Here is a 16,547-nt window from a genome sequence, read left to right on the forward strand (position 1 = left end):
TACTAGGAAGGGGCACAATATGGAGGACATTATTATTCGAAGGGACCCATGATGGGGGACATTACACCAGGAAGGGGCCCTGGATGTGGGTCATTATTATAGGAAGGGGCCCAGGATGGAGGACATTATTACTGGAAGGGACCCATGATGGGGTACATTAGACCAGAAAGGGGCCCAGGATGGGGGTCATTATAACATGAAGGGGTTCAGGATGGAGTACATTATTACTGGAAGGGTCCCACCTTCATTCTTTCAAGTCTGAGTATATGGTGCATTCAGATGGGCTGAACCTAGGCTGGTAATGGTCAACTATAAAAAAATCCATCGATGCCCAGTTAGCTTACAGGATAATCGGGAACGGGTGCTCTTAGGAATTCCATTGTTAAAGGATTCTCAGTGGTACAGGGCAGAGAACATCTTTTCAAATGCATATGCCAACACCATAGATCCTAAAGGGATGGGTTGCCCAGTCGAGAAGCAAATAAAAATGTGCAGCTGCCTCCCATCAATATCTATGGGAAATATGGTAAAAGCTGATTAAGCATGCATGGCTATTTCCCTAGTTGTCATAGGCTGTAATGCAGAGGGTACATGGTTGTTGACTCAATCGGTTGATCGTTGCGCTTCTGAATCCTTCCATAAAATGTCTTCATTCGTACGTGGACTTAATTAATATTCAAGACACACATTTCTCCATACTAGCTTGGAAACGCTATGCCCCTGATCATTACCACGTGTGAATTCCTATGACAGATCTGTGTATTTGAAGGCAGTCAAGTCACTTCCGAGAGCTTTTACTCAGGTGGTTAATTTGTGGTGATATCCATGAATCTTTCATTGATTCATTTATTTTTTGAAATGTGTGATTTTTTTTTTTATTCCATAATGACAGTCGGAGCCAAAGTGATTAATTCAACTTTTTTTTTTAAAGAAAAAGGTTATTGTGAATTAATAATAATATAATATTATTATTAATAATAATTAATAACAACATAAAGATAAACAATTTGCAACAATAAGAATATGTAAAAAAACACACAAAAAAGTACAACTAAGAAACACTTGATTTTTGCCATAAAAAAGTTTATTATGCAAGTTAGTCCAATAATTTACATATATCATATTGTATATCAGTGGAATAGCCTGTTCATTTTTTCTGTATTTTTTCATATTCCTGTAATGTAAATAGCACGCAGATATAGAGATCTAAATATGATACGTAATAAAGTGCAAGTTACTGGTAAAAAAAAAATAAAAACAAACTTTACTATAACTGAAATGATGAAAGTTAAAAAATTATGAGCAGAGTTAAAGCCCAAAATTCATCGTTTTTTTTTTGTAATTGTGAAGTTTACAAGTTTGAAAAAAATAAATTGTTTTAACTTGGAACAGGAGGGTAGCCTGGTCCTGGTCCTTTTTTTCTTGATCATAGACTATTATTACAAGACGAGTGACCGTCTTCCAGTACTATGACGTAGAAAGAGTATGCATGAAGTATGCGTGTGTGTAATGGAGTCAACATAGCCATACTCAGGGATCTGAAGGTGTGATGGGACACTATGGCAGTGATAAGGCATTGTGGTATTAAGTAGATGTTAGGGAGGAACTGTAACTATAATGGGGGTTCTGTGGGGTACAGGGGAAATAAGAGCTTATTGGGGAACTGTCACTGTTATGAGGGAGCCGTGGTAGTGATGAGGGCATTTTTATTGTATTGTATAGTGCTGAGACTCTATGGATGTTACAGAGGCACTGTGATTGTGATGGAGGAACTGTAACTATAATGGGGTACTGTGGAGGGCAGGGGCTATATGGACTCATGGAGTACTGTGATTGTTATGGGGGAACTGTAGCTGTGAGGGAAACTGTGTTTATGATGAGGCACTGTGGTTGTGATCGGGTTTTGTGGTTGTGAAGACACACTGAATGGCTGTCATTACAGTACAGAAGAGTGATGGAGCCCTATGGCTATGATAAGGCACTGTGGTAGGACGCTATAGTGTAATGGGGTGCTGTGGCTGTGATGGGACACCGTTGTATAATCAGGCACTGTGGCTGAGGCACGCTGCTGTGATGGAGCATTGTGGCTGTGTTGGGTCACAATCTCTATGATGGGGTACTATGGCTGTGGTAGGGTGCTGTGGCTGTCATTGAGGCATGCTGCTATGATGGGCACTGTGGTTGTGTTGTGATGAGGCACTATGGCTGTGGTAGGGTGTTGTGGTGTAATGGGACACTGTGGTGTAATCAGGGATTGTGGCTGTCAGTGAGGCATGTTGCTGCGATGGAGCATTGTGGCTATGATTGGGCACAGTAGCTGTGATGGGGCGCTATGGCTGTGGTAGGGTGCAGTGGTGTAATGGGGTGCTCTGGCTGTCATGGAGGCATGCTGCTATGATGGAGCACTGTGGCTGTAATTGGGCACAGTAGCTGTGATGGGGCACTGTAATGTAATTGGGCATTGTGGCAGTCAGTGAGGCATGCTGCTGTGATGGAGCACTGTGGCTGTGATGGGTCATAGTGGCTATAATGGAGTACTGTGGTGTAATGGGGTGCTGTGGCTGTGATGGATCACAATCTAAGTAATGGGGCGCTATGACTGTGGTAGGGTGCTGTGGTGTAATGGGGCACTGTTGTGTAATCAGGCATTGTGACTGTCAGTGAGGCACGCTGCTGTAATGGAGCTTTGTGGCTGTGATGGGTCACTATCTCTCTGATGGGGCGCTGTGGCTGTGGTGTAATGGTGTGTTGTGGCTGTCATTGAGTCATGCTGCTGTGATAGGACACTGTTGTATAATCAGGCACTGTGGCTGAGGCACGCTGCTGTGATGGAGCATTGTGGCTGTGTTGGGTCACAATCTCTATGATGGGGAGCTGTGGCTGTGGTGTAATGGTGTGTTGTGGCTGTCATTGAGTCATGCTGCTGTGATGGGCACTGTGGTTGTGGTAGGGTGCTGTGGTCTAATGGGGCACTATTATGTATATGTGTGGCTGTCAGTGAAACACTGTTGTAATAGAGCACTGTGGCTATGATTGGGCACGGTTGGGCACAGTACCTGTGATGGGGCACTGTAGTGTAATCAGGTATTGTGGCTGTCATTGAGGCTCGCTGCTGTGATGGAGCATGGTGGCTGCGATGGAGCATTGTGGCTGCGATGGAGCATGGTGGCTGCGATGGAGCATGGTGGCTGCGATGGAGCATGGTGGCTGCGATGGAGCATGGTGGCTGTGATGGAGCATGGTGGCTGCGATGGAGCATGGTGGCTGCGATGGAGCATTGTGGCTGCGATGGAGCATGGTGGCTGTGATGGAGCATGGTGGCTGCGATGGAGCATGGTGGCTGTGATGGGGGACTGTGGTTATGATCGGAGTACGACTTTATCATTAACAGAATACCTTTATTGCTGGCGTGTACTGCTGCCCTTACAGTATATTTCTATGTTATATCACATATATGGTTGATATTTACGGTATTTTAGGATGCGGAGTCACATTACATTATCTAAACAACTGGACCCTATGAAGATGAGGAAATGTTCCGGGACACTCGGAGGAGGACACAGCTGCTTTCTTCAAGGAGAGTATAGATTTCATCCAAACGTAGATCCTTTGCTTGTAGCCTATTTATCTCCAAGATTTCATCTCCCACTTCTAAGATTCCCAGTGGAAATGATGAGGTGAAGGCTCCGCTCAGCTGAACCACGTACAACCCTGACAGGAGGTAGAAGAAAGGGTTAGCATCAGGAATGGACAATCAGATGTCACCGACAAGGTCAGTAGGTTAGACAGTAATGGGCTGAGGGAGAAGAAGTGGATTGGGCAGGAGAGATGTGGAGATCTACGCGAGGGAGACATCCTCGGACACTCCAATCTACTCACTGATATGGAAAATCATAGGACATCTAATGGTTGGATATTGCTAAAAGCCAATAATCCACGCAGTGACTTTTTTATCACAATTGCCATCAATAATTAGTGCATTGATCAAAATGACAATATTTAGGCAGTGCCCCTCTGCTGTTCATGTCGAGCAGTGGGTATGTTCTAGTTCTGCTCTATGAAGAACAAGATGGGATTTTCTGTAAAGACGCTGGGATACTCTGACATCTATCTAATCAGCCTTAAAGGGGTTGTCCACCTTTGGGCCCAATTTATGTATTTCAGGCTTAAAACCATTTTTACAATTGGGTTTAATTAAAAAGGTTTCGCCGTTTCAGGCACTTTCTCTGCATATTCAACTTTAATGTGAACTGCAATCATAAGTCAGCTCAAAATACCTAAAAAACAGATAAGAGAGTTAAAATCTCTCCTGTCCGACTGTCAAAATGAGCTCACTGACAGATTCTCATTCTCAGTTTACTCTTTCTGCAGCTAGCAATAGAGTCCAACACAGAGGCTATAGAAGGCAAAGGGTGCAATATTTTTAATGAAACGCAATTACAAAAATGATTTTTAGCCCCAAATATATGCATTTAAGGAAAAAAAAAAGAAGTTTTTCAGAATATGACCTACAACATATTATATAATATATATAAATATATATGTTTTAAATGTTCCATGTCGCTATCAATATTTTAGAAAATCCTGAAATCCTGCAGCTTTCATTCTGACCACTGAGCCCCATAATAATAATAATAATAATAATAATAATAATAGAACAGACACTTCCTGTTCTGTAGGGCTGTAGAGAACCCCTATTTGAAGTCACTCTATTATCACAGTAAGGATTACATTGAAAGATCATACCTATATATAGATAGCACAGGATTAGCTATTCACAATAAATAATGGTAACAGCTCACCTCCTCCCCCTCCCTGCACAATAATGTCTGCACAGATCACAGAATCTGCCCACAACACCCTCAAATGAAAGTTAATGAAAATCTACAATCTTGATTACTATGGTCTATTTAGATGCTGTAAAGCAAATCTCTAAATGCTGTTAACAACAGTTCAGACATAATATTGTAGAAAAAAAAGAAAAGATCTACAGTTTGAAAAAAATAATAAAAAAGAACATGTATCACTTTCTGGTTCTAATTAGTGGAATAAAGTATAGATGATACATTCCCTTTAAGGAGGTGTGTATTGCCACCAAGAACCAAAAGGTTTGTTTCACTTTCAAGTACCTTTCTGTTCTGCAAGCAAAGCGGTTACTTTGGAAAGGTAAGTCCTTCACAAATTCTCACCACCCAAACAAATCCCAAGTAAAGAGGATCAAACCAACCAGAGCTGGATCCTCTCTTTTCATAGCAGCCTAATGGGCTGCCTTTATGGTGAGTATGCCCTTACAAAGCATCCTTACAATGAATAAGCGTGAAGAATAAGCGCAAAACATTAGAAAAAGCCCAAGTAGGACATGCCTTGGAGGTAGGTGGGTGGCAAACTGATATGGCAGAAAGTCATCTCCATCCATGAATGTGACCATTTAAAGGGGAATTCCAGTTATCTTCCCAGTCTTGATATAATTTCAAATCCAACACACCCTTTGGTCTACCATGCTTCCATACTTCATTTAATTGGCACTGTGTCTGCCCTTTATGGAAATTGGAGTAATTTGGTGAAGATTCCAGCTCCAGGCCTCCACCGACGAGTTTCCATCTAATCAAATATCTTGCACTTCCATAAAGAGCTTTTAATGAAGCCTCAATGTTTTTCATGCCCTTGATCATTCCATATGTAAATCATCCTTCGCATTATTCCTCTTCCCTCTCCTCACATTATTTTTGCATCCATGAAGGTAAAACAACATCTACTCACATTCTAAGATACATATGGAGAAGATTCCAGCTCAAGGCCTCCACCAATGAGTTTTTACCTAATAAAATATCTTGCACTTCCATAAAGGGCTTTGTATGAAGACTTGATGTTCTCATTGCCCGTGATTACCCCACATGTAAATCATCCTTTGTGTTACTCCTTTTCCCTCCTGTTCTTTCCAGATATTATCTTTTCATCCATGGATGTAGGAGGATATCTACTCTCACATTCTAAGACAAAAATCGAGAAGATCCAAGCTCAAAGCCTCTACCAATGAGTTTCCATCTAATCAAACATCATGCGCTTCCATAAAGATCTTTTAATGAAGCCTCGATGTTCTTCATGCCCTTGATCATTCTATATGTGAATGATCCTTCACGTTACTCCTCCTCCCTCTTCCTGCATTATCCTTGCACCCATGAAGGTAAGAGGACATCTAGTCACATTCTAAGACTCAAATAGAGAAGAATCCAGCTCAAGGCCTCCACCAATGAGTTTTCACCTAATCAAATATCTTGTGCTTCTATAAAGGGCTTTGTATGAACACTGGATGTTCTCATTGCCCTTGATTATCCGATATGTAAATCATCCTTCGTGTTAATCCTTTTCCCTTGAGTTCTTTCCCTGCATTCTTTTCATCCATGGATGTCGGAGGATATCTACTCTCAGAGTCTAAGACACAAATGGAGATCCAAGCTCAAGGCCTCCACCAATGAGTTTCCATCTTATCAAATATCTTGCGCTTCCATAAAGGGCTTTGTATGAAGGATGTTCTTCATGCCCTTGATTAGTCCATATGTAAATCATCCTTCATGTTACGCCACTTCCTCTGAGTTCTCTCCAGGCATTATCTTTTCATCCATGGATGTAGGAGGATATCTAATTTCACATTCTAAAACACAAATGGAGAAGATCCAAGCTCAAGGCCTCCACCAATGAGTTTCCATTTTAGAATATTTTGCACTTTGGTAAACGGCTTCGTATGAAGCCTCGATGTTCTTCATGCCCTTGATTATTCTATATGTAAATCATCCTTCACGTTACTCCTCCTCTCTTTCGTTGTCTCCAGGCATTATCCTTGCATCCATGGATGTAGGAGGATATCTACTCTCACATTCTACGACATAAATGACGCCTAATGAAAACCCCCTATTCCTCTGTTACCGCATGGCATGCTTATTTTGTTTATGGCCCTCTCTAAAAAGCTTCCTAGTCTTTTCATGTTTGTCACATCAAATCTGACGGAGTAGACAGAGAGCGGTTCTATACCTGACATCAAAACTGAAACCTGGCTGTTGAAAGGAGCTGTGTTGGGCTGGAGAAAAGCTGCAAGTTCCTGCAAATCTCCTTTCATCCTGGAACTCTTTGACGTGCAAAGCTTTCCCAGGGGCCTTGATGAACTGAAGCAATGCCTCAAAAAGCCAAGGATCACTGGCCACCGCACATGAAAGAGCTGTCCTAACTTGTCTAAGCATTACCTGCTTCTTACGCTTTAGCTTATAACCCATTTTATGCTCTAAAGTGCGGATGGAGAAGTCACAGGCACAGCTAAGGTATTGTTCAAGGAAAAAGAAAGACATTTTCTGAAGTTGCCATGACGGGTCAAAGAATGAACCTTTGTTAACACGATGGAAACACTGATGCCAGGATACTGCATACTCGGGAGGACTACATTTCCCATGATGCTTCATTTTTGAGGGATAGAAGTTTATATAATCTATTTTTAAGTCTAAGAGCCTATACTGTATTTCTCTTTAAGTTAATAAACCCTTACTGTGCCTATGGGACTGTAGAGGGAGAGATTAGAAAAGGACCACCTGAGCATGACTACGGACAGCCCTCTACAGAAAAATGTGTTATTGAATAAACACCAGTAACTAGTCATTGTAGGTTATTGCTATGTTATATTTTATGTTTCTCTAGTTGTAGAAAAGTAATATTGGGCACTGACACTTTAAGAAAAGTAATTGGGGCACTGGCCCTTTAAGAAAAACTATTGTGGGCGCTAACCCTTTAAGAAAAACTATTGTGGGCGCTGGCCCTTTAAGAAACTTGAGTGATATGACTAACTACGGCCATTATAAATATAGTGAGCCAGGCATGGTGTCTTGTGTCATGTATGTGATGTTAGGTTGAAAGATCTACATTCACATGATCTGAACCTGCAGGTCCTCAAACTGGAGAGCTCGCTGAAGGTATCGCCTCTAGATAGAAGTGGCCCTTGCCACAGCAAGCAATTACTGACCACTTCCTGATGGCCATCTTGTAGGCGACTACAGTGCAAGGGCTCGCTCACATGGTCATCGCTTGTCTCATCGAGAGAACTGGGCTGATTATGTTAATGTTGTGTGATCCGATTCTCTCGGATGATAGAATCGTAGCACAGATGCGGAGAAGATGGAGAACTTAATTACTCCATCGTCTCCATTCTCTGTGTCTGCAGTAATCGGACTGCACTCAGATGACATCCGAGTGCAGTCCGATGTTTCACACGCAACCATAGATACAGTACAGACCAAAAGTTTGGACACACCTTCTCATTTAAAGATTTTTCTGTATTTTCATGACTTTGAAAATTGTACATTCACACTGAAGGCATCAAAACTATGAATTAACACATGTGGAATTATATACTTAACAAAAAAGTGTGAAACAACTGAAAATATGTCTTATATTCTAGGTTCTTCAAAGTAGCCACCTTTTGGTTTGATGACTGCTTTGCACACTCTTGGCATTCTCTTGATGAGCTTCAAGAGGTAGTCACCGGAAATGGTTTTCACTTCACAGGTGTGCCCTGTCAGGTTTAATAAGTGGGATCTCTTGCCTTATAAATGGGGTTGGGACCATCAGTTGTGTTGTGCAGAAGTCAGGTGGATACACAGCTGATAGTCCTACTGAATAGACTGTTAGAATTTGTATTATGGCAAGAAAAAAAGCAGCTAAGTAAAGAAAAACGAGTGGCCATCATTACTTTAAGAAATGAAGGTCAGTCAGTCCGAAAAATTGGGAAAACTTTGAAAGTGTCCCCAAGTGAAGTTGCAAAAACCATCAAGCGCTACAAAGAAACTGGCTCACATGAGGACCGCCCCAGGAAAGGAAGACCAAGAGTCACCTCTGCTTCTGAGGATAAGTTTATCCGAGTCACCAGCCTCAGAAATCGCAGGTTAACAGCAGCTCAGATTAGAGACCAGGTCAATGCCACACAGAGTTCTAGCAGCAGACACATCTCTTCAACAACTGTTAAGAGGAGACTTTGTGCAGCAGGCCTTCATGGTAAAATAGCTGCTAGGAAACCACTGCTAAGGACAGGCAACAAGCAGAAGAGACTTGTTTGGGCTAAAGAACACAAGGAATGGACATTAGACCAGTGGAAATCTGTGCTTTGGTCTGATGAGTCCAAATTTGAGATCTTTGGTTCCAACCACCGTGTCTTTGTGCGACGCAGAAAAGGTGAACGGATGGACTCTACATGCCTGGTTCCCACCGTGAAGCATGGAGGAGGAGGTGTGATGGTGTGGGGGTGCTTTGCTGGTGACACTGTTGGGGATTTATTCAAAATTGAAGGCATACTGAACCAGCATGGCTACCACAGCATCTTGCAGCGGCATGCTATTCCATCCGGTTTGCGTTTAGTTGGACCATCATTTATTTTTCAACAGGACAATGACCCCAAACACACCTCCAGGCTGTGTAAGGGCTATCTGACCAAGAAGGAAAGTGATGGGGTGCTACGCCAGATGACCTGGCCTCCACAGTCACCAGACCTGAACCCAATCGAGATGGTTTGGGGTGAGCTGGACCGCAGAGTGAAGGCGAAAGGGCCAACAAGTGCTAAGCATCTCTGGGAACTCCTTCAAGATTGTTGGAAGACCATTTCCGGTGACTACCTCTTGAAGCTCATCAAGAGAATGCCAAGAGTGTGCAAAGCAGTCATCAAAGCAAAAGGTGGCTACTTTGAAGAAACTAGAATATAAGACATATTTTCAGTTGTTTCACACTTTTTTGTTAAGTATATAATTCCACATGTGTTAATTCATAGTTTTGATGCCTTCAGTGTGAATGTACAATTTTCATAGTCATGAAAATACAGAAAAATCTTTAAATGAGAAGGTGTGTCCAAACTTTTGGTCTGTACTGTATGTATGCGTGCACGTGATCCAGTTCTCGGATTCAAACGCACCATGCCGCGATTGTTTTCTCATGTTAAATCGGCATAAGAAAAAAATCACAGAAATTGTTCAGCTAATAAAGAGATATATGCCCTAGCGTGACCTGCAATGACTGGCCGTGCCAGCTTGCAATGGCCTGTGTTGGGAACGGCATGACGTGACAAAATTAAAGGGGATGCGACCTATGACACAGAGTGGAACTGTGGCCTGAGACAGTGATAGGTGCTATGGCCTCTGACAAAGAGCTCCGCCAGGACTGGAGACAGTAGTTGGTGTTAAAGGGAAACTATGGACTTCTCTGAATGTGAAATACTGTAAGGTGTGCCAGATTTACTGCCCTGAATCCAAATCTATAGGACAGTTTCAATTGTCAGGAAGACAACTGCTGACTGTATTTGCTCAAGAAACTGTTCCTGTTGTGTACTGTAACCACCAAGCTCAATCTCACTTCATTGTTTTGTAACCACCAAGCTCAATCTCACTTCATTGTTTTGTAACCACCAACTCAGTACCACTCTATTGTGTAACCGTCAAGTTCTATATCACAATATTGTGTAACCGCCAAGCTCAGCGCCACTGTATTTTTGTGTAACCACCAAACTCTATACCACCGTATTGTGTAACCTCCAAGTTCTATATCACTGTATTGTGTAACAGCTACACTCTGTACCTACATATTGTGTTACCACCAAGCTCAGTACCTCTATATTGTGTAACCTCCAAGTTCTATTCTATACCACCATATTGTGTAGCTGCCAAGTTCAGTACCACTCTATTGTTTTATCGCCAAGTTATATATCACTGTATTGTGTAACTGCCAAGCTCAGCGCCACTATACGGTTGTGTAACCACCAAGCAATGTATCTCTGTATTGTTTAACAGCTAAGCACTCTGCCTACATGCAAGCTCAATGGTACTGTATTCTTGTGTAACCACCAAGCTCAGTGCAACAGAATTGTGTAACTTCCAAGCTCTATATCACCGTATTATGTAACCTCCAAGCTCAGTACCACCGTATTGTGTAACTTCCATTCTCAATACAACCGTATTGTGTAATCTCCAAGCTCTGTACCTCTGTATTGTGTAATCTCCAAGCTCTGTACCTCTGTATTGTGTAACCTCCAAGTTCTGTACCTCTGTATTGTGTAACCTCCAAGCTCAGTACCATCGTATTGTGTAACTTCCATTCTCAATACAACCGTATTGTGTAATCTCCAAGCTCTGTACCTCTGTATTGTGTAACCTCCAAGCTCTGTACCTCTGTATCGTGTAACCTCCAAGCTCTGTACCTCAGTATTGTGTAACCTCCAAGCTCTGTACCTCTATTGTGTAACCTTCAAGTTCTGTACCTCTGTATTGTGTAACCTCCAAGCTCTGTACCTCTGTATTGTGTAACCTCCAAGCTCTGTACCTCTGTATTGTGTAACCTCCAAGCTCTGTACCTCAGTATTGTGTAACCTCCAAGCTCTGTACCTCTATACCTTTGTATTGTGTAACCTCCAAGCTCTGTACCTCTGTATTGTGTAACCTCCAAGCTCTGTACCTCTATTGTGTAACCTCCAAGCTCTGTACCTCTGTATTGTGTAACCTCCAAGCTCTGTACCTCTGTATTGTGTTACCTCCAAGCTCTGTACCTCTGTATTGTGTAACCCCCAAGCTCTGTACCTCTGCATTGTGTAACCCCCAAGCTCTGTACCTCTGTATTGTGTAACCCTCAAGCTCTGTACCTCTGTATTGTGTAACCCTCAAGCTCTGTACCTCTGTATTGTGTAACCCTCGAGCTCTGTACCTCTGTATTGTGTAACCCCCAAGCTCTGTACCTCTGTATTGTGTAACCCTCAAGCTCAGCGCCACTGTATTGTGAGACTGTGACCACTTGCAAGACTATGAGCCATGCTTTCCTGCCTCAAGTTGATTAATGACCAGTTTCTATGACTGTGCCATCCTTGTTTTGGGAGCCGTCAATGGGGTCAAAGCACAGTGCTTAAACACGGCCCATACTGTATCTGGTGGTAAGTGTGTGGTCCTATGCTTTATATATTTGTAAATCTATGTGACCATACTGTATAAACGTCAGCTCTCCTGATATGTCTCTGTTAGTAAAAATTCACTTGCCTTAAAAATATCAGTTCTAGAGCATGTTTTCGCAGAACTCTGCGTTTTTTAATGTTCCTCTGCGACACCTCCTGGAAATTTTCATCACCCTTCCCCCTGGTCGGAGTTTGTCACACACTATCAGCACTCATGGTCTTTTTCTACAATAGTGGTGCACTTCTTAACCATTACTGGCCCCGTTTGCCCCGCGCTGTGTTTGTTTATAGCGTCCCGGAGATTATTTTCGCCATCTTTTTTCATAAAATTGATTCTGTTAAACTGTAAAAAACACTGATGAACATAATTAATTACATCCAAATACTAATTATATATGAAAAGGTCATTGTGAAATAATCTCTCCATTATTAACTAACCTTTACTGATGCATTACACTCCGCCGTTATCTGTACGCAGCTATTGATGGAAACTAATTAATATGAATTGTCCGTTACAATGTTATCATAGATTTTTAGTATTCTGCGTTCTGTTTCACTTAGTTATTTATTACAGTTGTCATTTGTAGATATTATTGGTACAGGAAAATGGCACTTGAAATACCGGCAGCTACAAGGACAACGACTTTTGGAGCGGACTGGGGTTATTCTTTCTGTTCAGTAATCCAGAATATCTGATAATCTGGCGGTTATCAAATCGCTTGGGTGCAACATTAAGGGTTGGCCCACCATAATAACTATCTGCAAAATCAATTATATCCAGAAAATGGGTGCTAAGTGTCTGATTGCTGCAAGTCTGACCATGGGGTCCTGAGAACGGGTCTCTGGAGAGCGGTGGTCACGTGTGTGTACCACAGCTTCATTGTCTATGGGCCTAACGGAAATAGTACAGCTCTAAAGATGGCCTAATCGTTGAATCTGCCCAACTTCAGTGCCCATGCGCCCAGTTCACTGCCCAGCATCAGCAAGCGCACAGTTCAGACCTGCAGCGAGACCATGACGCTGGTCCAAACTGTTGGTCTTCAGGAGCACAGTGCTCCCCAACCAGCAGGAAGCTGGAAGGCAGGGGGAGCAGTGCGCTTCTGAAGAAAGACCAGACAACCCCTTATATGATGTTACAATAATATAGAACTATCAGGTATCATTTTATACCTTTTTTCGGTTATTTTGTGTCCAGAAGTGCAAAATCCAGCAAAGCAAAATTCTAAAAAATAATGTAAAGGGGTCTTCCGACTATTGACATTTATGATAGGGTTCAATAAAGTGAACCTCCACCGATCATAGGGAGGTTCCTCTTCCCAGATCCCTGATGAAAAAATGTTCGCACTTCACACACCACTGAAATGTATTGGAGCTGCAGAAACAAGAGGGCATTCTCACTCCTGCTATATACAAACACAAGGAAATGGACAGATTTATTTTTGAGATCAGTGAGGACATTTTTGGTGCAATTTATAAATAATAGGGTATATATTTTTAGTTTCCAAAATCTTAAAAATTAAATAGATGTGATGTGACGCGTTTCATGGTGCAAGTCCTGGATGATGTGTTCGGAAGTGAAGGTATGTCAGCCAAGCTGTGGTTTAGGTCTCCTGATAGAGGTGAGGCTTAATTTCCAAAGACTGTGCTCATCTGCATTCCAATTCTAGACCGGCGCAGCAGACTAGAGCAGTGATCATAGTGCATGGAGGAGATGTACAGGATCCATTCCCCATGAAGCCCTCTGAAAGCTTGTTGGCAGCTGTCCAGCCATTAGATATGGAAATGCACAGTTCCCGGAAAGTGGCTACGCATTTGGTCTGGCTCCATTATAACTGGCTCTGAATATAAAACCGTGGCACAAAGTTACAGAGGGGAGCTGGCTACATTACACTGAGAACAGAGGGGTAATTTGAAGCCCCCTGGGCCTCAATACAAATTCTGTAATAAGAATTCTTACCTACCATGTGCCATTTACAATACTAGTGTTTTCTATTCTGGCAGAGGGGCCTTTAGGACACTCTGGTATCAGAACCTAGGAATAACGGTGAGAGAGTGACCTTATGGCTCCTCAGATATCAGGAACAAGGAATGCTGGTGACAGAATCTGAACCTGGGAATACTGGTGACAAAGGAATTTTAGGCCCATCAGAAATCTGAACCTGGGAATGCTGGTGACAGAGGGACCTTTAGGCCCATCAGGAATCTGAACCTGGGAATGCTGGCGATAGAAGGACCTTTAGGCCCATCAGGAATCTGAACATGGGAATGCTGGTGACAGAGGAACCTTTAGGCCCATCAGGAATCTGAACCTGGGAATGCTGGCGATAGAAGGACCTTTAGGCCCATCAGGAATCTGAACCTGGGAATGCTGGTGACAGAGGGAATTTTAGGCCCATCAGAAATCTGAACCTGGGAATGCTGATGACAGAGGGACCTTTAGGCCCATCAGGAATCTGAACCTGGGAATGCTGGCGATAGAAGGACCTTTAGGCCCATCAGGAATCTGAACATGGGAATGCTGGTGACAGAGGGACCTTTAGGCCCATCAGGAATCTGAACCTGGGAATGCTGGCGATAGAAGGACCTTTAGGCCCATCAGGAATCTGAACATGGGAATGCTGGTGACAGAGGGACCTTTAGGCCCATCAGGAATCTGAACCTGGGAATGCTGGCGATAGAAGGACCTTTAGGCCCATCAGGAATCTGAACATGGGAATGCTGGTGACAGAGGAACCTTTAGGCCCATCAGGAATCTGAACCTGGGAATGCTGGCGATAGAAGGACCTTTAGGCCCATCAGGAATCTGAACCTGGGAATGCTGGTGACAGAGGGAATTTTAGGCCCATCAGAAATCTGAACCTGGGAATGCTGATGACAGAGGGACCTTTAGGCCCATCAGGAATCTGAACCTGGGAATACTGGTGACAGAGGGACCTTTAGGCCCCTCACGAATCAGAACCTGGGAATACCGGTGACAGAGAGAATTTTAGGCCCATCAGAAATCTGTACCTGGGAATGCTGGTGACAGAGGGAATTTTAGACCCATCAGAAATCTGAACCTGGGAATGTTGGTGACAGAGTGACCTTTAGGTCCCTTAAGTATTAAGGCTGAGAATATTTGTGACAGAGGGATCTTTAGGCCTCTTAGATATCAGGGCTGGGATTATTTGTGAAATAAGGAGGTCCCATTAGGCATCAGGACCCGATAATGCAAGTGACAGAGAGACCTTTTTAGCCCCTCAGCAATCAGGACCTGTGAATACTGGTGACAGAGGGACCTTTAGGCCCATCAGGAATCAGAACCTGGGAATACTGGTGACAGCAGGATCTTTAGGTCCCTCAAGTATTAGGGCTGGGAAAATTTGTGACAGAGGGACCGATAGGCCCCACGGGTATCATGGCTGGGATTTATTGTGAAATAAGGACCTCTGGGCCCATTAGGCATCAGGACCTGAGAATGCAAGTGACAGAGAAACCTTTAGGGCCCTCAGGAATAAGTACCTGGGAATACTGGTGACAGGGAATTTTAGGACCCACGGCATCAGGACCTGGTGACAAAAGGACCTTTAGGCCCTCAGATATCAGGACTGGGGATATAGTTGACAAAGGAACCTTTAGGCCACCCAGCCATAAGGGCTGGGAATACTGGTGACTGAGGGATTTTTAGGCCCATCCTGATTCAGGGCATGGGTATATGCCCTGCAAAATGAATATAAGGCCTATGCACTGACACATGTACAGCTTTGTCGGCTTTGGAAATCCCTTTTGTTAAAAGGATTACCTTAATAATAAGATGATCACAAGGTGTTCCTCCCTGCTGGTGACTAGCTGTGATCTGTACAAAGATTTCCCAACATGTCTTAATTTTTCCCAGTGACACCACATGAGAAATAAAGCACTGCACGATCCCCATTGAAAGCAATGGGCTGTATGGTAAACATGGATGCGTTGGGTCCTCCAGTTACAGACACTCTCTGTAGCTCCACTCTGGATAATTGGGGAGTACCCTGAACAAGGAAATTTCCTTAATTATCTCATAGTTCTCCAACAGAAATTCCCTCCATATGTGACAGGTTCAGATGGGTAATGCTGATGCCAAGCTTTACGTATTGTCAGCACAGCGCCAATGCAGCTATGTTGTGAACAGTGTGAGGCCGTCTGGTTACTAGGGAGACATTGCCTAGGGCTATGTTCACACCAGCGTCATGGCATTAATTTGTAATGAAAGCTATGCTGCTGTTGCAGATCCATCATTCAACAGATGCAGGAGGTGACCAAGAGACACTATTGTCTTTGGGTTCCATCATTTTTTGGCAAGAATAGCAGAACCAAGTGACAAATAGGTGCAGAACGGTGCAGCCTAGGTCTCATATTATCACAGAAATGGTCACTAAGATGAGCTTCATCGTGACTGATGGAAGTAAATGGAGACTTCTGCACATGCAAGGCAACTTCTACAACCTATTTGCACCTGGATGTAGTAGCTGGTTGAAAAGTGAGACCAAGGTCAGAGGATCTCTGTTCTGGAGATAGGTCCTATAGGATCCTAGAGGATCACAGAAATGGTAACTTAGATGATCCTTTCAGT

General features: G+C 43.1%; 1 protein-coding gene across 2 annotated transcripts in view; it reads right to left on the reverse strand.

Moving 5' to 3' along the window:
* Positions 1-1,062: 1,062 nt before the first annotated feature.
* The window catches only part of LOC141154347 (uncharacterized), a 64,537-nt gene continuing 49,052 nt past the window's right edge, over positions 1,063-16,547 (reverse strand). For both annotated transcript variants that reach the window (XM_073640097.1, XM_073640098.1), the window contains exon 11: positions 1,063-3,711. In XM_073640097.1, coding sequence (XP_073496198.1) covers positions 3,518-3,711 — 194 coding nt within the window. In that variant the 3' untranslated portion in view covers positions 1,063-3,517. The remainder of the gene's footprint in view (positions 3,712-16,547) is intronic.

The sequence above is a fragment of the Phyllobates terribilis genome, unplaced genomic scaffold (genome assembly GCF_046119375.1).
Source record: "Phyllobates terribilis strain yellow unplaced genomic scaffold, ASM4611937v1 Scaffold_7__3_contigs__length_470593459, whole genome shotgun sequence".
Lineage (NCBI taxonomy): Eukaryota > Metazoa > Chordata > Amphibia > Anura > Dendrobatidae > Phyllobates > Phyllobates terribilis.